A 21,690-nucleotide genomic window follows, 5' to 3' on the forward strand; every position below is an offset into this window, starting at 1 on the left:
TGTATTAAGGAGAGGATGACCGGGGCCATGTATTGCGAGATTTTGGGGAACAACCTCCTTCCCTCAGTTAGAGCATTGAAGATGGGTCGAGGCTGGGTCTTCCAACATGACAATGACCCGAAGCACACAGCCAGGATAACCAAGGAGTGGCTCTGTAAGAAGCATATCAAGGTTCTGGCGTGGCCTAGCCAGTCTCCAGACCTAAACCCAATAGAGAATCTTTGGAGGGAGCTCAAACTCCGTGTTTCTCAGCGACAGCCCAGAAACCTGACTGATCTAGAGAAGATCTGTGTGGAGGAGTGGGCCAAAATCCCTCCTGCAGTGTGTGCAAACCTGGTGAAAATCTACAGGAAACGTTTGACCTCTGTAATTGCAAACAAAGGCTACTGTACCAAATATTAACATTGATTTTCTCAGGTGTTCAAATACTTATTTGCAGCTGTATTATACAAATAAATAGTTAAAATATCATACATTGTGATTTCTGGATTTTTTTTTTTTTTTAGATTATGTCTCACAGTGGACATGCACCTACGATGACAATTTCAGACCCCTCCATGATTTCTAAGTGGGAGAACTTGCAAAATAGCAGGGTGTTCAAATACTTATTTTCCTCACTGTGTATATATATAATATATATATATATATATAGATAGATAGATATATCTATACACACACACACATATATTTTTTTTAAATGTTGTTGTTTTAATTATGTGTGTAACTCTACATGGTAGTTTGTGTCTGTTGAGCTTGCTGTCCTGTTTGTTTATGCATGTTTTATGTATGTGCATTATGAGTAATGTAAGCCATCAAATTACTCATATGTGTAAACATACCTGGCCAATAAGTGATTCTGATAATCATTATTATAGAATTATTATTAAAATAGAACAGCCATTACAAAATGGTCCACTAAAGTCTGAATAGAACGGTGGATGCAATCAGTATGTAAAGGTTTTGCAATAACCATTCTGACTCACAAAAAAAGCAGTGAGTCACACAAGAAAGCCATTCTTTTCCCAAAAGAATACTTCTTGGTTTATTTTTCATTCAAATAAACAATCTCTTTACAGCTACCAGTAGTTCTTTTTCAAATAAACCCTGTATTCCAGGCTGTAACTCTTATGGTGTTTAACAGCGTAGAACAGACAGCTGGAAGCAGCACTTGAGCCAAGTCTTTTTCCAGACAAAGATGAAAACAATACACACAAAATGACTTAATGGCTAAGAAACATTTTTTTGGTAGTAAGGCTTGTAAACATGGACAAAGTTTTAAGAAAAAAATACAGAAGCAACCTTGTGTGAGATTGCTAACTACTTTGGTTGTAGCCTAACAATATATTCGCACATCAGTGAGGGTTGGAACTAACGCTGTATAAAATCTAAATAACTGAATATATTTCTTCTTATAATTCATTAGTAAGATATGGTTTAATAAGAGTACCTTCATTCGTTAAACACTGTTTCTGTTTATTACACTCTGCATGCCATTTATCACTAAACATTTATCATCTTGACTGGAATGTAGTCAATGTATCAATCATAGGCCAGTTCACTATTAGCCAAGTTAAGGTGGCAATAAAATTCCTATTATCCTATTAAAATAATAAATCAAAGTTCATAAATCAAAATTTAGTAAGTCACCTTTGCCTCGCCTGAGATACGAAAAACCCTAGCTAGTGGCTCTGCATTTATTTATCATTATCTCACTTAATCAGTTCATTTAAGTTGTAAGCTTATACATCACCTACATGCTACTTTCATCAGCTCTGTATTTAATCATTCAATTTTTTGTTCCATAATTCATACACATCACAATGAGCGTGGCTGAGTGAACACTCAGGTGAAGTTGCCGGTTAAGCTTAGTCCAAGCAGATACGGTGTGGATATGTGTACTAGAAGTTTCTGCTCTCTACTTGGAAAAATGCATGATGTGCTTGCAGTGTGCAACTTCTGTAGTGTGTAAGTTAATTTAAAGGATGCAGATATAACATTTGCTTTACAATGCATTATACAATGGCAAAGAAAAGGTGTCCACTTAATAAGCTCATTGACTTTGAAAGTCTCCCTTTCTCTAAAAGTAAGTAGACGATTATAATGGCACAGCCTAATGTTGTCTGTTCACTCGCAAGGTAGTACATCACTCTGTTTTATCTAAATGGAGTTCCTCTAGAAATGGTCCAATTGATAATAGGTAGTCACTTTAATTATCCTAAGTAAATTAAGCTTGTAGGGCTGAATGGCTATTTGCTGTTGCACATATATTACTTTCAAGAACGGTAACTGCTTCTGCAGAAGACAATCGTAACCACACATACAGGTTAACTTATACACAAACTACACTGCAAAGACAAACACATAAATCATGAGCATGACAACTTCAGAGTTAAGAAAGACATATTCTGCAATGTCACAAGACTGTCCTTTAAGAATAGAACCTATAATTGTATAAGAACGCCCTTACAAGTAAGTAATTATGCAGTAACAGTGATCTGTAAGTTAATGCAGCATCATTGCAACACTGTAGCATGGCATCTGTAAAGGCTGCTGTAACATTTGGCTATTGTCATTCCACCACAGGTTTAGCTTACTTGTATGGCTTTGTTATGACGCTAAGTTAGAAGAAAGTTGTTCTTTCACACACTGTAATCATAACGTCGCGATGTCACTGGTAACTTTAAATGACAGCGGCGACTGTGAAGTGTCAAGGGAGAGAAAGTCAGCAATGCGACATGCTAGCTAACAAGCTAAGCTAGCTAGCAAACTTCGTAGAAAGTTTTGCAAGTGAGTGCCAGAATCGTGTTTGCACCAGAATTTATGAGTACTTCTGAGCGTTGTAAGACGGTCAATTCCCAACCAAGTTCAAATACAGGTGTTTACAGGTTATAAGTGGTTCGTAAGCCGTACAATGTAGCGTTAGTACGGTTTCACAAGTTCACTGTGAGCTAACGGTGTCTCAGTTCTTACCAGGAAGTGAGTCTCTGTTGCTAAGCTATTCCTGTTGCCTTGAGAGTTTCTCCTGATGGGTATGGCGGTTGCCTTTGTTTTGACTTTCCCTTTCCTTCCAAGGTCGCTCCAAAAAGTCGACTCGGCTGGCCTCTCTTCTTGCGTGGCACCGTTGCCTGAGAGCTAACAAAAACACAGTCTGTGCTGTAGAGCCAGTCGAGAGTGTGTACGTGATTTCAGACAGTCTCTCTCCACTAGGCCCCTCTCATCGCCACACTCCTGACCCGTGTGCCAGTAATGTAAACAACCCAGCATTCCCGGAGCGCAGGGGAGGCGCAAGTGTCAAACAGTGGAGGGAAGCTGTCATATACCGCGAGATTCAACAGGGAAACTCAAACTCAAACCACACAAACAGCTCTCGTCTGTTTTTTTCTCTTTCCCATTACACGTGTCTGAAACATTTCCAAGATATTTACTGAGAGAAAGGAAGTGATTGGTGAGCGTGAAAGTTCATTCTTGACCTTGGAAACAGTTCACAAAAACATCTTAACTCAAGAACACTTACTAGCTTTTTGCAGAGCTTTCAACTGCATCTCACATTTTAAGATAGGGCCCCCCTACAGTACAGTGCCACAAGATCAAAATGCAGGACCAAACATAGCTGATTAGTGGTGCAAATTCGCTGATGAAATTTGCAGTTGAATGAATGACCTAAAACTGAAAATTTCATTTGAAATTGGAGCTTTTAGGGCACCTAAGGGTGTGGTACAATTACCAGTTGATACACAGTTGATAATCTAGACTTGTTTTGGATAGTTAGTAGGCTACTTGAGCATTAATGTGTATGCAGCAAGTCCTGATTGTCTAAAGTGTTATTTTTCTATGTCAGCCTATTCTGCCGACAATCCACTGGACTAGCTGGGTGATATTGAGCCAATTTTAACTACAGTACTTTACATACATTAGTGTGAAAGTTAAATCTCAAACTTGGAAATAGTAGTTTGATCAGACAAACCTAAAATCAAGGTGCTACTTATAATACCGTATCCTTTTCCTGAGCTTTGAACTGCATCTCACAATCTTCATCAGCGGATGAAATTGCTCCAATGTCATGGAGATAACAACTAAATAAAGTCAAGCTATTTTATTTAATGTTTGGCAGTTTAATCCATTAAACTGCATCCTATTTTATAAGTAGATTATATGTTTTTGGTGTAAAATCTTGATCTTCAGAGTAACTATAGCTGTCAGATAAATGTAGTGGAATAAAAAGTACGATATTTCCCTCTGAACTGTAGAGGAGTAGAAGTAGAAATAGGCATATAATGACAGTTAGTACTGTAAACAAATGTTGCTGTAGTTTTATTAGTCAGTAAATATACGTAGTTATTTAAACACTGAGGGTGACATATTCTGAAGTTACAACAAAACTACACATTCATTGACATTGTGTAAGTATGTATGTGACTGCATGTGTGAAATAGAGAGATGGAGGCAGCCAAGCCTTAATGGATTCTCTAACACAGTTATATGCACACAGCTCGACACACAGTCTCACTTGCTATCATTATACACGTGCATGCAGAGTACCCACACGTCCCATAACACACCCACAGTCTGTATTGGGAATATCATGAGACTTTATTGACAAAAGTGGTTTTGCAGATTGACTTGCATGGACAGCGAGAGCATCTGGAATTGATCAGTTTACTCCGCTTTGATAAAAGCTTCAGTACTGATTTCAGACTGACAATTCAAACACTGCTGATACACAGGAAACACATCTGTCTTCTTCCCATCCCCATTGTTAATAATCAACAAGTTAGGTGGGGTTGTGTTTTTTCTCCCTACTTCAATAGGCGTTTTTGTTAACCTCACTGCAAATATGGAAAAGGGAGAGATGCCTGGAGTGTAGAATATTTCCCCCCTTTTTCTTCAACAACAGTTGAAGATTAAAAGAAACGTCTCACAGAAATCTGTCAATTCTGTATGTGAATAATGCTGTGTGGAATTTAATGGCATGAGTTATATTGGGTTTCCTCTACACCCACATTTTCTTTCAATAAGATCAATGGCTCTCAGTGACAGATAGGGACGGTCTTTTGTATCTTCAAATTTCAGGTTTCTGAGGGAATAATTAGATGGATGGATGAAAAGTAATGCATCAGTCTGCGAGGGGAGCTGCACCCAGAGATCCTCTAGTTCAACACGCATGCCTCCACGTCTGTTTGGTAGAAAACTGTTTAATAATATGTGTTGAATTTCCATTGTTCTAAAAGTGGCTCTCTGCACTGATCTGGTGCTTTAAACCAATAGAAAACTTTTTGTGTTCTTTTTGCTGATATTGTTTATTTAACAGAGAGGGTGTCCGTTTGATTTGGGGATATTTTTTTTTAGCAGGAAGAGAGTATCGTCATCTATTTCACTCTCTTCCCCTTCAAACTTTCTGGTGTCGCCTGCAGGTAACCAGGATGGAAAAGGTTCTCCCTCCAGGGGAAATGATGAAGGTTGAATCGTTGGATTCATAGAGGTGCTTTAGACATTTTACTGTAAACGTGACATTTAACTCTGATGTGTTAGAACAAACTCTTACTCATATTTTGGGCCTTCTTTTGAACAAAATTGCCTACAAATGTAATCATCTGATGACAAATAAGTTGAATTTACAATAATTTCACCACTAATGTCTTGCTTATGAATACGAATGCCAGGACATCTAGAATCACTTCCAGCCAAAATCGATCTGAGGAAAAGGCTAATTTCAGGTCATTAGTAAAACACTGTATTCCAATGATTAAAACCACTAAGAAGCGTTGTTCTGAACAAGCCCTGCAATAGTCTTACTTCACATGCACACTAGTTAAGTTTTGCGTTTCTTCAACATACACATTTCAGTGCAATTCTACCTGAATTTTTCATTGCTATATATGCAGAAATGTTGCACCCAGGGGCTGAACGCACATTTTAGACACTTAAAAAGAAAAAAATGTTGATGTTTTCACTCATGTCTTTTTTATTTCCCTCTGTGTTGTTGATCTGGCTCAGGGGTTAGGTATGACTGCAATGTGGTAGAGACAGAAGCTGCAGTCAAAGCTCCTGTGATCGGGTGCAGACTTCATAGAGACCGGCAGATGGAGGGGAGAGGAGCTGCGTGCATCCTGAAGGTTTAGCAAGAACTGAGAGGTTACACTCTACCAGTACAAAGATGACCTGTCACACACTGAAACATGCCGTATCAATGCAGACGAGCTTCCTGTTTATGTACCTCACAGAGCACAGCTATCAGAGGAAAAGAGAAAGGGATTACAGATGGAAATATGTATGAAATGTTGTCTCTCTCTTCATATACCCAGGCAAACTTGGAGGCAGCATGCATGTGACGCCTGCATTTCCATTTTATACGCTAATTAATGTTGTTTTGTCTTCAAAGTGCAATTGCAAACGGTAGTTATCAGCCTTGATCGCCGCATTTTCAAGGTTGTCTAGATGTGAGCCATCACATAACAAATACCTGTAAATATAGAATAACAGCACAACAGAGAAATAGAGGATTTATGGCATGTGGAGAGCACTGCGCAAATGAGGCACAGGAGAGATAGTCGGATAATGTGAAGGACAAAACTGGCATATTATTTCTGCCTACAACACTCTATAAAATCTGTTTTTCAATGGCTGTTTTGTGTGTCTGTGTTGTGTTTTAGTGTGTGTGCCCTGTGTACTTGCATGTACACACATTGGCAAACACCCAGCACAGAGGATCTCTCCACCTGCTTTGCATCAACCAGCGGGGTAGGCCTCAGTCTGACACACACACACACACACACACACACATCGCAGTTTTGCTGTGTCTCATTCACATCGTCACCCCTCTGACATCTACCTGTGTGTGTCTGTGTTTGTGTGTGTCCCAGTGCCGGTGTGTGTTTGTGTTAGCAGGGTGTGAGGTGAGGTTAAATAGGCGCCTAGCAATGAGAGAAGGGAGCTGAGGCAGAACTGGCAGAATATCACACATACATACATACATACATACATACATACATGCACACACACACAAGCAGTGGCAATAGAAACAACACTATTAGAGCAACATGTAAACTGCAGGTGTGGCCTATGCCTCAGTGATCATTCTATACTTTGTCTTGACCCTGTCGCCTGTCACTGTGTGTGTATAATGTGTGATAAAGTCTCTGTGACCGTGTATGTGTGTGTGTGCCTGCAGAAACACAGTTTCCTGGAGTTTACTGATCTCTCAGTAGGGAACTATTGTGGAAATATCCACACACACATTGCTTCCCACCCGAATTCAGTTGACCATCTACAACCTCATGAATGCTGAGAATAGCTTTGATATCTATAAAATGTTGGACACCAATATGATGTGGCAATTGTTGATTTGGTTTGTATGGCTGTCACTGAGCAATATCTGATGTCAACATGATTATAGACACTGGAGATTTCCCCTAATATTTTTTGTGATGGACAGTAAGCGCTTGTCCTTGTTGTTGGTATCGCATTTGACCTTTATATGGACCTGAGCAAATATGCAGGCCTCAGTTGTGTCAAATGTCACAAATTTGGCAGGTTTGTAAAAAGCCGACTCTGATAAACTGCCATGTATCTGGGTCTCAAACTTATTGAATTGCTTGGGTTGCCAACAAAGGGCCAAACCTCTGGGAAATTGTGTTCTGCAGAAATAGCTAGTTGGTCTGTGTGGCCTTAAATGATATCACACCATGATGAGTAATCTTTGAACCACTTGTGAGTTTAATTTACTATGTCCTTGTTGATTGCACATTGTATTCAATTCAGATCTGCTTATGTGTTAAATGCAATGGTGTGTATTTTTAGTTTCATTTGAGCTTGAATGGCAAAGCATTTCAGGTCTTTTTCATTATTTTTAAGCGTCACAGATATCAGTCACCCAAGTCTTATGAACAGCCTGCTTGTATGACAGAAAACATACACCACTGCCAGCATTGTTTGTGCATCGTCATTGTGCACAGAGGCTGTCATTTAACAGGAGGAGATGAGGGAGGTGGAGGAGGATGTCAGCTGGCAGAAGCCCTCCTTTCTTACCTGTTGAGATCTCTGGACAGACAGATAACACTGTGTTTATCTTTTTACACTGAGATTAATATAAAATAAAGGATCACAGTTTGAAATTAGGTTTATCTCTTTATATCAAGATATATCTGGATTTTGTGGTACAATATCATGGATAGGCTGCATATAGTGCTCAAATGCTTAAGGGAGCTCTGTATTTTTGCATTCTTCCTATCCTTTGACGTATTTTTAGGAAATAAAGACCAACATATCTGGAATAGGGTGAAGCAATCCTATTGCAAGAAGGTGACTGATAAAGCATGGCTTATACAAACACACACAAATGTTACCGATAAGATGCATTCCAGTCACCAACAGCCCAGCAGCTAATCCCTAATTCTTGTCAACACAGGGCCATGAGGTTGTCCAGAATTTTCATCCTGCAGCTCCAAAAGTGAGCAGGGCTGCCTGCATTTGTTTGTGTTTCTGCTCCAGCCCTGCTTCCTGTAGCTCTGTGGTGTCAACCCGCCCACCGTCCTCCCATCAGACCCAGGGAACACAGCCCTGCTGCCACAGCGCACAGGCACCCCAGCGACTGAGGTTTCCTCTTGGACTGACTGAAGTGTTTGCTGTTTTCCACATTGTTGGAATTCAACACCAGCCTGTTTACTGGTCCCCATGTGGCTTCAGTCTCTCCCCCTCCCTCTTCTTTTTTTATTTCTCCTTTTTCTCACAACACACCTTCTTTATATGGCGTGCACACCCAACATTAATTCTAAGTAATGAGACACTGCCAAACATCTAACTGAAGCAATCATGTTTTTGCCTATGTTACAGGATGTTTATCACAGCCATACATGACTGAAACTGGTCAATAGAATTGCTTGAATGTTTTCAGCCTTTACAAAGCCTTCAGAAAAATATGTACTTGTGCAAATGTCTGACTGTTTTAAATCACTTTTGGAGTTTGAGTGAAACAGAGCTAAAATTATGTTGTACTATAAATAGTAAAAACAAAAAAGCCAGATGTAATATAATCTATAGGAGTGTTTTTTCCACTGTGAGGTACTATATGGGCATCAGGGACATCATTTTCATATGCTTTATTTTGCAGCTGACAATGAATCATACAATGAATCAAAGGAAATAATATACATCTCAAGGAAAATGTTAACAACATGATGAGGCGCATGCAAAATGAGAATCTCTTCTTTATCTGCTTTGTTTTTTCACTTCCTTCCCTCGGTACAGCCAGATGGCAAAGCTCCAGCTCTGCAGTCCTCTTCATACACTCATCATATTTGATGGGCATCCTGCTGCCGAGTTTCAAGGAGGCCATGTGTTTATGAAATGACACTTGTGACAAAAGAAAACTTCTATTTAGCAAGCTGATTCTTGGGTGGGGGGGGGTGGCGGGAGGGGGGGGGGGGGGGGGGGGGGGGGGGGGGGGGGGGGGGGGGGGGGGGGGGGGGTGCATGGGGGCAGCAGCGTGTGTGCATTTGTGTATGTGTATGTGTGTGTGTAACAGTGTGTATGGTGGAACAAAGATTGTGGGTATATATATTGTGCTTAGGCAGTGGGAGAAAGATTGTGTGTTGTGTGTTGTGTGGTGTGTGTGTGTGTGTGTGTTCGTAAGTAACATCCATACCGTTTCACACTGTTGTCATGTTGGATGCCTCCTGTCTTTTAATCACATCTTGTGACTTTCTGTGAGTTTTTATACTATGTTACAATACATTTTAATCTCATTTTTGTGCATTTACCAGTCCAATACAGATGGATTTTTTTTTCTTCACATTGATATCATAAATATCATACATTGTGGGGTCTCCTCCGTTGATGGATTCAAACATTCAGGACAAACTTTTGTTTAGAAACATATACTGTTGTACATTTACAACTGAAACAGGTTTTATGTTGGTTGTTTATTTGTTCTCAATATGCTATCATCTTATCCTAATATTGTCTTTGTCTTCAATGGTGATGAATTCCCATCAAAGTTTTCCCCCTTCTGTTAATACTTTAGGGAATTTTCAAACGTCGGGATGTATGGCTGTAATGCCCCAAGATTTGTTCTCCCTGAAAGAAATAATAGAGTAAGAATATATTAACTACAGAGCAACCTGGCTTTATGGGGTCTGCATTTACTCTTATTTCATTTTAGATTTACCAATATGTTATGCATAAATATATACTATATATGTATATAGATGGATAGATATATATATATATATCAATATGTGCTTTGCAGCATTCTTTGATTTAAATTTTAAAGCCATGTTCATGCATTAAAAAGCAATTTCATATTTTTGACTGCAGGGTTTAGATGCAAATCCATGGGGCATTACGTTAAAAACCATAAACATCATAAAATAGGAAATTAAAATTAAAAATGGAAGCAAAAATGAGGACGTTTAACTGGTCATTAATAACTGAATGCTTTCTCATTTGTTGATGTGATAAACGAAAATTGTTTTCAAGATAGAACACAAAAAATGGCAAGTGTAATGAAAAATAAAACCCATTTAAAGCAAAGTATTTTTATTCACACAAATTTAATAAGATATATAACAACCGTTTGGTCCATAAATATTTAAGGGGAAATAGTTTCTATACACCATCTTTATCAAGAAACAGGGAAACATGGACAATCTTGATAGAACACTTACTGTACTCAACTATTAACACGAAGATCAATATATAAGGTTCTTGGATTACCCAACTATATCTGAAAGAGTGCACAAATGCTTTCTATGACATCGCTGCCCCCTTTTTAACAGGATACACCATAAAAAGATCTTCGGAAATAAGATGCAAAACAGTACAAAACTAGTGAGGCGTCAAAAGGATGTGAATCAGTTAACAAAGAACACATATATCCTGAATTTCACAAACTTTCTCCCAAGTTATAGCATAAGGCACATAGTAGAACTGAGTTAGGCATCTACTTCATTAAGTAGATTTAGAGTACCACTTTGTTCTACAATAGAACAAATTGTGACGCTCACAATGAAATGTATCAACTCCATTGAAGATTTGCTCTGTCTTTCTTTCCTCTCTATCTTTCAGCCAGAAGAAACATGTTTTTGGTCTGTTCAGTGGCAAGTGTCATAAAGAAAGTATAAGTATGGCCAAAAAGGAGAACACATGGACAATGATTTCCCACTGGCTGCCTCTTACGACTCCACCTATCTGAGGTTCATGTCAGCTCTATAAATCTAGTCTGCAACGTCGCAACCAGTTAATTTTTCACCCTTACTCCATTTCCCTTTTAAAATCACATCGTTACCCTGAGCAACATGATAAAAACAATAATGCACTTTTCACTGGGCAGTATATTGTCACTGTGCAATTGAGTTTACCTGTGGATATATGGATATGTTTACTAGGAATTATCAATTTGACTATGGTTAATCTATGAGGCCAACAAATCCGAAAAAGTGCTGTGTCATGAAAACAATCGATTACAAGTGTCCATAAACTGTTCTCCAATCTGAATTTCTCTCGCCGATTTACAATTATTATATGACTGCATTACATGTTGAACAGTTACCACTGTACAGATTATGGGATTTGCTTCTTTCTCTTTATCACAGTAGATTTGTAAATCAAGACAAAATGTATGTGGTTTCAGCATCTACCTGCCATATAAGCTGCAATGGTTAGGTGCTTATAATGCAATTTTTCAAGACGTTTTACATGTAGCTCTGTGAGATACTTCAATGTCTGATTCCATCCAACTCAGTCTTAAAGACTGAAACATTCGGAAATAATTAAAGCCTGTTTTCTGGAGTTACCCATATACAGAACATTCTACAAGTTTATTTCCCAAATTATTCCAAAACAGAAAAAAAAAAAATCTTTAAATTGGATAGTGCGAACACAGTGCATACATATACAGGTTTCTGAGGGAAAAATATTCATATTATTTTAAAATTTACCAATTAACCATAAATTAAGAAGGGCTCATTTTATCATAATTCAATACAAATGTACAAATGAAGTCAAATCAAGTAAGAGAAATCTAGTTTTCCAGGCAAGCTTCAAGTTTAGTTATTTTTTTCCAATGAATTGTGGAATCCATGACAATTTTGAAATGCCTTCAACTCAAAAATGTCCCGTCAAAATCAATCTCTGCATACTGTAAGTCAACTACAGTCACCGCTGCCATGCGGTTTCAAATGCTACACATTAAAATGATTTCCTCGTGTTTTAATGTGGTTGCAGCTGTTCTTTCTCTTGTTGTTCTTGTTTGTGTACACAGTACAGCACTTTCTGTTCCAAGGAGCTGTCTCTGGTAGATTTAAAGGTGTCACTTAAAAAAATAAAATCGAGGAAAGAAAATAAAATAAAATCAACAAACCAAAGAAAAATCAGATAAAAAATCAGTCTGCTAGAGATAGCTTGTTAGAAAAGATTTGTCAAGGTAGTTTGCGAAGGGCTCCCCGAATCATGGCTGTCCAAACTAGAGGTGACGGAGGTCACTACAGTGATAGAGGGGTTTGTCAGGTCTGTTAGTGTGGCCGCGCTGGAGGGGGGGGTCAGGGCCCCACTGTCAGATGAGGGTGGAGGGAGTGAGGTGCCATCAGCCTTATCAACACCTCCATTCTCCTGTCGCAAAACGTTCCTTCTGAATTTGGCTCTTGCGTTTTGGAACCAAACCTGCAAACCAATCCCAATGTGGCTTTTACTTTTTGTGTTTAGGATTAATTTTTAAAAAGAAAGTATCAACTCATTTGTACAGTAGTTTACATATCAAGTTATCACAGCTATTACTGTATCAAGTTGCCCTTGCCCTATATGTAAATCTTTATATGATAATTTTCATACATTATTTTGAGCTTATGGGGCAGATAACAATAAACCAGTTAGCTCCTGAACACTGAATATAAGAATGTGGATTTTAATAGTAAATCAAAACATTAATCCTATCCTTTTACATTTTTTTTATCTGTGAGAGTTGAATTACACCCTTTTCTGTTCCACAGATAAAAAGGACATGTGCACTCTCATTATTAATGATCACTACTGTTTTACACTTCAGTTTCTACGCTTAAGAACGACTTTTCTCCTTTCTTTCCCAAAAAATAGCATTAAAGAATCTACAAAATTTCATATAAAAAACCCCTGGATATACATCTACCGACTAAATGGACCAACCAAACAAACAAACAAAATCAAAGAGATGGCTTAATTGATAATATTGAGTCTGAAATGAGAGGGACATGGAGGAGGAGTGGGGTGGAGACACAGATATGGGGTGATCAGATCAGTAAGAAGAATGGCTATCTGCTTACCTGTAGAACTCTCTTAGTGAGGCCTGTTTTCTGGGCCAGCTGCTTTAAGTCCTTGGCATCTGGGTTGTGGTTGATGGCAAAGTAGGATTTCATTGTCCGCAGCTGATGGTGCTTGAAGGAGGTCCGCATGCGTTTGGTCTTCTGTGTTGGAGGGTAGGACTGCTGGTCCCGGTCCAAGTGATCGGTGTCATTCTCGTTACAGCCTGAGAGGGCAGAAAGAAAAGCACAGGGGGGGCTCAGAGTCCAAAAGGAACAACTGCAAAAAAAAATGTTCAACTCAGCCAGTAATTTTATTTTCTAAAAATTATTCTTTTGCTTCTGAATTCATTTTCACTGTGCTCAACAAGTGATAGACAACTAACTGGTGATAAAGTAGATCACTCCACTACTATCAAGATAAAGTTATTGAAATCAGAAAAATGCTCAAATCTAATTATTTGCAAATGTCACTAATTAATGTAATCTTGCACTACTTTACATGGTCAGGTTTTGCAGGGAAAGAAAGACGCAATTAAGTGTATTAGATTAAGGCTATCAATTATGGACTTGATTGTGGAAAGTTCATTGACTTGCTATGTTAACAGATCTATCATATGCCATCATGGTAAATAATGAAAGTTTCGTATATTTATAACATACAATTACAATGTGTGTTATCATGTTTTAAAAAAGCAGAATGATGTATTTTAACAATACACTGGGACCGGGCTAAATCATTTCTGCTTGTGTTTGCAAAGACTAATAGGCCTAATGGGCCTCATTTGTCAGAAGCTTGGTACTACATGTGTAAAATACTTAAAGATAGTGAAATGCAAAAATGGATCCACTAAATTAAACACATGTTGGGCTAAACAGTGCTGCCGAAACCTTTATCACTGCATTAAGAAATAATACATAACTTTTTTTTTTTACCATTGTATTGTTTTACAATTTTTTTTTGTATAATTCTATACTGCTATGGCAGAGAAAAGTCCAATGCCAAATAAATACTTGCAAGTTAAATTAGTATGTGATACTTAAACATTTATATGATTGCAACCAAAACATGCAATGACATACAATTAATGATAATCAATTATTTACTGAGTTTGATTTTCCTATAGAATCTAGTATTTATGTTAGAGCTGGATCTCATTAGATCTCATATCTTACTTTACTGCAAAAGGAGGGGAAATCTAGCCAGCAAAGACTAAGCACAGGATTTCTAAATTATATAGTAGTTGTATTGATTTTCTTGTCTCCTTGTAACTAAAATGCTGACCAGTTGTTTTTCTCAGTACCTGATAAAAAGTCAAATTAATTAAACCAACAGTTCATCATAGGGATGCAGCGCAAACACTTTCTCAAAAATGAATTGAATTGATTTACATTACATATCAGTTTGAATAAGGCAGATGCAGATTGAATAAACTATGCCGTAAATTATGTTTTTTGAGACATATGTCTCAAATATATGTTTTTCTATGTTTATTCGACTTCTTCTTTTGACACTTATACACACCACTAAAATGGCAATCACTGACATCTGTGTTCTTCTGTTCAAGCCTTCACTGGATTGTGTTTCACTAGATATCACCCACTAGGGGTCTCTATATCCAAACAAGACCAAACTTTACAGAGTGGTGTGGAATCCTCAGTAGACCCACTTCTTTCCCTGGTGAGAATGAACATGAATGTGCTCACTAAAGCAGAAACAAAACCTCAAACAAAACCTCATCCTATTTGTCATGAAAATGAGTCTCCTGATCTGCAGAACGATATATTAACCTGAACAGTCTGAGACTATAATGAGAAAGGAATGATTGGTGTGTTGGTGATGTTTTGACACAACACAGGAAAAAAAGCACTTTGGAAAAGACAAACTATCTAAACCAGATTTTTCTGTTGTTCCCTAATTTGATTAATCTTATTTTTCTATGTAATTTAAAATGTTTAGTTTATGGTCTAATTTAAATGTTGTAACGTCATAAATTCATCACATAAGAACATTTAAAATGTCAAGATCGAACCAAAAAAACAGACAAGCCACTTATCCCTAATGATGCCAATAGGCCTGTTTTAAAATGAGAAAATATTCTTATACTCACTTATATTATATTTAAATATCCCAAATGAAAAACATAATTTCCCCACTGGGACCTTTACTCGTGTCTGTGGTGCTTAATAATGAGCTCACAGGGACGTCGTCCTGCAGTATTTTATGTTTAGGCTATCTCTGTAGGATTTTGTTTTGGATTTCTTTTTTATTTTCCCTTTGACTGCATTATATTTTAACGCTTTGTTGTAGTATATCCTGCAATTAAAGAAGAAATCACAGCGCTACAATGGATATTTTCCTATTAAGGCATCCATGAGAACTTTAGGATTTGCATAATCTCTTGGCATTGTGTTTGCAAATAACAAACTAAAGCCCCTTCAACCGGAGCGCTGACGGTACAGTGTTGTGTTTTGAGCTCCTGGCCTCTCCCTGCAGCAGGCCCCTCTGCACGGCCCTGCCGAGTCCCTGAGAACTGTGCTGTCCGCCGCACAGGAGGCCAGAGATTCCAACGTCACCTTCAATTAACGTAGAACAATTAACGCGCAGATTACCCTTATTCCTCCCTATTCACCAGGAACAGAGGAAACTTGGCGCACAATGACAAACTTTCTCAACCGCACACTAATTCGCAGAAAGCGACAACAAAATGGGGACGCAGCAGGGGGTGGGAGTCGGGTTATAACATTCAGCGAATCAATGCAAGATTTGAGATGAAACCTACATTTAACAGTAACTCAATGTTGATTACGATTATAGTTTATCTTCCAAGAAAAGGCAAAGGCGTCCAAAACATGAGTTTGGCAACGCTTTTTCGCAACAGTCTCAAACTACATTTTGGTTGCCCCAGTCACACCAATTTTACACATTTATTTTGACCTAAATTAGTGTTAATTATCTAAGTTGACGGTGAGGTCAAATTTCGATCATTCCCCGTGCAACACACGCCACAGTTTAAAGGTTAAAAACGCGTTAAACTCGCGTGGAAAGAAAGCCGCGGATCAATTAGCCAAAGGCTGCGTGCGCAGTTACACGCAGGCAAGTTCACCTACATTTGCAATGCCTACAGGACATGAGTTTTCATTTCAGACATAGCCTATAAGGTAGACCTACGGCTGCTCCAGCTGAGGCACTGAGGATTAAACTGTGTGGATTAAAAAGTGAGGGTCTCCTGCGTGATGGAAAAGTTTGTACCCTGAATTTGAATCTTATCAAATTACGTTTTCACTTTTTGTAGGCTATTTGTGAGTGATTTGACTTAAATAATTTCTGATGCCGTCTTTTTATTTACTTTTAAATGCAAATAAAAATTTAATTAATACGACGACACTTTGGTCAGCAAAGTCGGAGATTTCAGTGAAGAATTCGTAAACCAAATGTTCTTAAACGAGGACCAATGGACCGACCAGGGTGTTTCAGTGGAAGGATTAAACCCACATGAATGGAATAGCTTGGTGTTTCATTCCACATTGATTTCATTGAGCTGATTACAGTTAGGGATAAATCTCTGGCTCTGTGTTTTTGCTGTAGGTTTCACCACCACTACCTGACCATGTAGACCATTTACACATTGTTTTCTAATATTTAGGCCTACGTCTTGTGGGCGTGAGGCCCTGCTCCGAGCAGCATGCTGTCTCACCTGTGTAGCTGGGTATATCTATCCCCATGGCCGGGCTCTTCCTCTTGCGCGGCCTTCCCTTCTGTGCAGTACCGGTGCCGTTGAAGTAGGGTAGGGCGAGGCCGCCACCCTTAGCTGCCAGCTCGGCGAAATTGAGCTGGGGGTGGTAGTCCGGTCCCTGCACCAGCGTCTCGAAGTGGAGCCGGCAGTACACCAGGCTGTCCTTCATGCCGAAGTGGTCGCCCGTGGTCAGCGTCTTGTTGCAAGTGGTGCACGTGAAGCAGCTCAAGTGGTACACGGAGTCGCGCGCCCGCATCACCATCTCCGAGGCCGATATCCCGAGGTGGCAGCGTGCGCACCTCTGCACGGAGAACCTTCTGGAACAGACAAATCGTCAAGACACCTCATACATACAGATACCAAATGGGACAGACACCATGACAGAAGCGCTGGGTAAATTTACCAAAATAGTATAGCCTGTAACCTGCACTGTCATTGTTTTATAGGACATACTAGATTGTTGGCACATACATCCTAGCCTTCTTTTCTCGTACATTTCAGTAACAAAGAGGTGTGTAAGCTAGGCTATATCTGACACAGCTTCAGCGCATATGGAAATACTATAACAGGTCTATAGGTTGAGGTTACATTGTGAGCTAATATAGCCACATCTGGCCTACACCTGAGGGACGACTGTTCGATATAGGCCATTGCTATGTACGAATATTTTCTCTTTTAAATAAGTAAAAAGGTCGGTCTGCAGCCTCCTCAGTGTGATAAAGCTAATTGCTAAGCTCTTGGCAGTGGAGTGAACACTAAACACAGGTAATAAACCTATGCTGAAATATAGGGAAACATATCTGTTCCATAACAATAAAAAACTTAGGCCTAATTGGTTTGCCTTTTTTCCACACTGGAGCATGCTGGGTACATGCTAACAAAAGCTACTAACGTTAGATTATGTTTAAACAAAAACGATAGAAATGTACAATTGTGCAAGCTCCTTTGTTTCTGTCTGGGTGACTCAGTTAATGTAGTTTACATACACTCTGCATCTGAACCACAAAGGAAAAAAAGTACAATATAAAATCATAACTTAGGCTATCTCTAATTAACACCATACAGGACCCCTAGGAGACTGTTTATTGAGACAAGAATGAGGCCTAAAAGGTTTCAACATGATTCCAGATTAATTGCCACCGCCTGTTGAATCAGGGTTAACAGTGGCTGTACAAAGGTTTTTGTAAAAAAATATTTTTATTCATTTACGAGTTTAAAATGTATTTTCCTATAAAGTCAGTAGCATAAATGGACCACTGTGTGCATGGGTGGGTGTACGCGCGTGCGTGTCATGACAGACACGAAGGCTTTAGACTAAAAACTAAAATTATGTAAATGATTAACCTTCATTTTTCTTACCTGTAGTAATCCTCCTTGCAATAGATACTCCCATCCTTGGCAAAACAGGTTAGCTCCGACTCCAGCGCTAGTTTACATTCACAGCATTTGAGACACCGCAGGTGCCACTGTTTGTCCACGGCCAGGAGGTAGTATCTATCCGAAATCTTGCCGCCACAGCCGGCACACAGAGCAGGCTTCTCCGGGCTCATAGAAGGCATGGTCTAAGTCAGAGAGAGGAGAGCTCATTGCAACCACTTCCTTCAAGAGACTGGTGGGCAAGTCTTATGCAACTTACATTATGAAAAAGCAGAAACAGAAAGCCCTTAGTAATTTTCTTGCCATGAAATTAAAACTTTTTTCACCTATAAAGGCAAGGCCTTCTGAAGAGCACTTTAAACACGCTGTTGGCAGAACAAATATGGGCTCGGTGTGTTCATAGGCTCCCCTGAAGGAATAACATAATCTATGAAACAACTATGGCTCCAAATATATTAAACTAAATATAGAGGAGAATGACAGAAATTTGTTTTGCTAGCCTAACATTTTATTAGTTTAATCTCCCTTTTGTTTTGAGGGAAAATATATATATATTTAAAATAGGCGACTGAATATAGGCCAGCTCAGAAAAATTAAATATTTTTCCAGTCAAAATAAAAATAAAAATATAATGTATAATGATTATAATAATAATAATAATAATAATAGTTTTTGTAGGTATATAATAGCTAAAATTCTTAAATGTCTATATTTGCCAACAGCAAAACTATTACTGCTATAATGTATAATTTTTTGGTTGTCAAGAGTAATATAACATATATATTTAAAGACAACTGCATGTAAAGTTGCAGCCAGTTTCTAGTTTTAGTAATTATTTGGTGCAGATAATTGAGCATATACATATATCTTAATAAGACATTTAAATTAGTAGGCTATTAAAGAGAAAATTCATTTTAGATGAAACATTTAGACCAAAATATTTAACAATTATTTAACACAAAGAAGTAACTGACAGATCCTCCTAACAGGTCTCTTACTTACCCCAAAACAACTGCAACATTTCCTTGTAGGTTAACGGTGCCACAGTCGTCGGTTAGAACCGTTATAACATTAATTCAAACACAGGTCGACCAGGCTCTTACCGACTCTCTCCCGTTGAGCTGCATGCCCTTTGCCAGGCGCGACTCCGTTTTCGACCTTCTCTCCATCTCCTCCATGATCCCTTGGATGTGATCCCCGGAGATCCCGTGGAAAAGCATGGCTCCTGGTCCTGGACGCAACGTGCAACTGCCTGCCTCTGCCTTGCAGCCCACAACTTCCATATACTGTACTGCAGCGCTGCGCCCCGCTCTCTCAGCGCATCCAAGTGGGCTCTGGGGCTCTGAGAGAGGCACACAAAACAACAACACAACCCCAGAGATTCAGATCACCTCCTCGGCAGAGTGCAAAGGCAACGGGAAGAAAAGAAAAAAACGAAGAAACTACAACATGGGTGGGACAGGAGGAGTGGTGGTGGTGGTGGTGGTGCACCAGCTTTTTCCTTCTTGCCGTGATTGTCTCTCCTCCAGGAAAAAAATATATAGTCCAAATGATGCGACAAACCGGTGTGGAAGTGGTAGTGGTGGTGGGGAGGGAGGAGGGGAGGGGGGGCTACAGTGTGAACACTCGCCAAAAATAATGACACAAAGTTTTTGTTGTTTCTTTTTGGTGATTTCTCTCTCCCGATTTCCCAGTCAGGGGTTCCTTGGTGCTTGGAGGTCAGGTTGGGACTGCCTGGATTTGAGAACCGTGTCCTATTTGTGAAGAGCCCGCAAAGCCTGCCCAGTCTGAATAATTTGGTAGGAGGAGTTCCCCTCTCTCTCTCCTTCACTCTGTGTCTCTCCCTCCCTCTCTCTCCCTCCATCGCCACTGATTTCTATTCAGCAACAAAGAGCTGTCACTCTTCCCTCAAAAACTCCCGATTCTGGCTGCACGAAGGACCACTATTTTATGGTATTGACATTTTCATTACTTTTATTCCCCCATTTACAGAAGAGGATGCTGGAGTGTAGTCATGAGATGCATAAACTGATATGGACTAAAGAGTAATTTTAGTGTAAATATTGTATTTACAAAAACAATATGCTTCTGAAGTACAATAAAAGCCTTTGGAGGTTAATAAAAAGGGTCAGAAATAGGAATAACTGATTCTCCTACATGCCCTGTGAGGACTATTTATTTTGCTTCATTCTGAGCTTAAGGTTTTACATATGTCACAGTTTTAGGGTTTTAATTGGTGCTTAATCAGGTGTTTGGTTGTTCCAAAATAACACAATAACTGTGTGTGTGTGTGTGTGTGTGTGTGTGTGTGTGTGGTATGTGGCATAAATGTATTGTTTGGGGCGGGGCAGTGATCAGTGATAGGCTGGAGGGCGGGGACAGATTGTATTAAACAATTTGAAAGACAAGGAATTTTTTTAACGCAACTGAACGAGATCTGGTTAAATATAAAAGCATTCTATGGCGTTACAACCTCTTTATAACGACACACCACAGATGTTTCTCAACATATAGATGCTCTATAATAACATATTTATTTTGATGAAGCAATAAAGACAACTCTTTTAAAAATATATATATGTATATATGATCTTTTTTCTTATACGTGCAATATCATTTATCTCTCCATTAAACGCTCATTTGAATCAGCTGGTCGAGCATTCGTTAACCCGGCCCTTGTCTCTTGAATTAGCCCAAAATCTTGTTTACCTGCAGGAGAGTTGCTCTAATGAAAACAGGAACAGGATCACAACTATAGACATATTTTCATTTATCTACTATGCAACAAACAGTAATATGGAGGTTTAAAAATAGACATCCAGTTGTTGTATATTTACAGAAATGCACGTGCTTTTTAAATTCCATAGCTACCTTAATATAATCTGCGTTTTGGAGGCGACTGTGAAGTTACAATAAAGATCTGTGTGGGTTTTAAAGGGTGTGAAAACTCTGTTACGCAATTATAAAAGGCAGACTGAATGGCTTTAACTGTCCAGTACACAGGCCAAATATGGTGACAACAAACCAAAATGAGGCAGCCCAAGGTCTGTATTTTGACTAACACAACGCAGGCCCATGGTGCGAGCTATGGTCTCTGCGAGGTCGATGGCTGAAAATGTCTCCATAAAACAATAGATGCACTGGCTGAATGTGTGACTCGGCTTTAGTCACATTAATAGATTTACTGAGGCTCAGGGGGGGCTTGCAGGTGTGGATGCTTCATCTCAAGACGTGTTACATTATCATGTGTACCCCCCAGCCCGCCTGCAACCCCCGCCCCCACCATGAAGTTGTGTTGACTTTAATTGGAG

At 39.1% G+C, this 21,690-nt stretch overlaps 2 protein-coding genes across 5 annotated transcripts in view; both read right to left on the reverse strand.

The window, feature by feature from the left end:
- nek7 (NIMA-related kinase 7) overlaps nucleotides 1-3,239 on the reverse strand; it is a 70,882-nt gene extending 67,643 nt beyond the window's left edge. For both annotated transcript variants that reach the window (XM_046050798.1, XM_046050799.1), the window contains exon 1: nucleotides 2,971-3,239. The gene's annotated coding sequence lies outside the window, so the exon portion shown is untranslated. The remainder of the gene's footprint in view (nucleotides 1-2,970) is intronic.
- Nucleotides 3,240-9,783: 6,544 nt separating this feature from the next.
- lhx9 (LIM homeobox 9) lies at nucleotides 9,784-20,157 on the reverse strand. 3 transcript variants are annotated; one of them, XM_046050399.1, is made up of 5 exons: nucleotides 19,483-20,157; nucleotides 18,362-18,564; nucleotides 16,964-17,319; nucleotides 13,290-13,492; nucleotides 9,784-10,071 (listed from the first exon to the last, which is right to left on the reverse strand). In XM_046050399.1, the coding sequence occupies exons 1-5, from the start codon at nucleotides 19,660-19,662 to the stop codon at nucleotides 10,015-10,017; spliced, it is 999 nt and encodes a 332-aa protein (XP_045906355.1). In that variant the 5' UTR covers nucleotides 19,663-20,157; the 3' UTR covers nucleotides 9,784-10,014. The 3 variants fall into 3 exon arrangements, with proteins under 3 accessions (XP_045906355.1, XP_045906354.1, XP_045906353.1); XM_046050398.1 differs by lacking the exon at nucleotides 9,784-10,071 and adding an exon at nucleotides 10,517-12,654 and having other exon boundaries at nucleotides 16,964-17,316; nucleotides 19,483-20,152; XM_046050397.1 differs by lacking the exon at nucleotides 9,784-10,071 and adding an exon at nucleotides 10,517-12,654 and having other exon boundaries at nucleotides 19,483-20,151.
- Nucleotides 20,158-21,690: the final 1,533 nt, after the last annotated feature.

The sequence above is a fragment of the Micropterus dolomieu genome, linkage group LG05, assembly GCF_021292245.1.
Source record: "Micropterus dolomieu isolate WLL.071019.BEF.003 ecotype Adirondacks linkage group LG05, ASM2129224v1, whole genome shotgun sequence".
Taxonomy (NCBI): Eukaryota; Metazoa; Chordata; class Actinopteri; order Centrarchiformes; family Centrarchidae; genus Micropterus; species Micropterus dolomieu.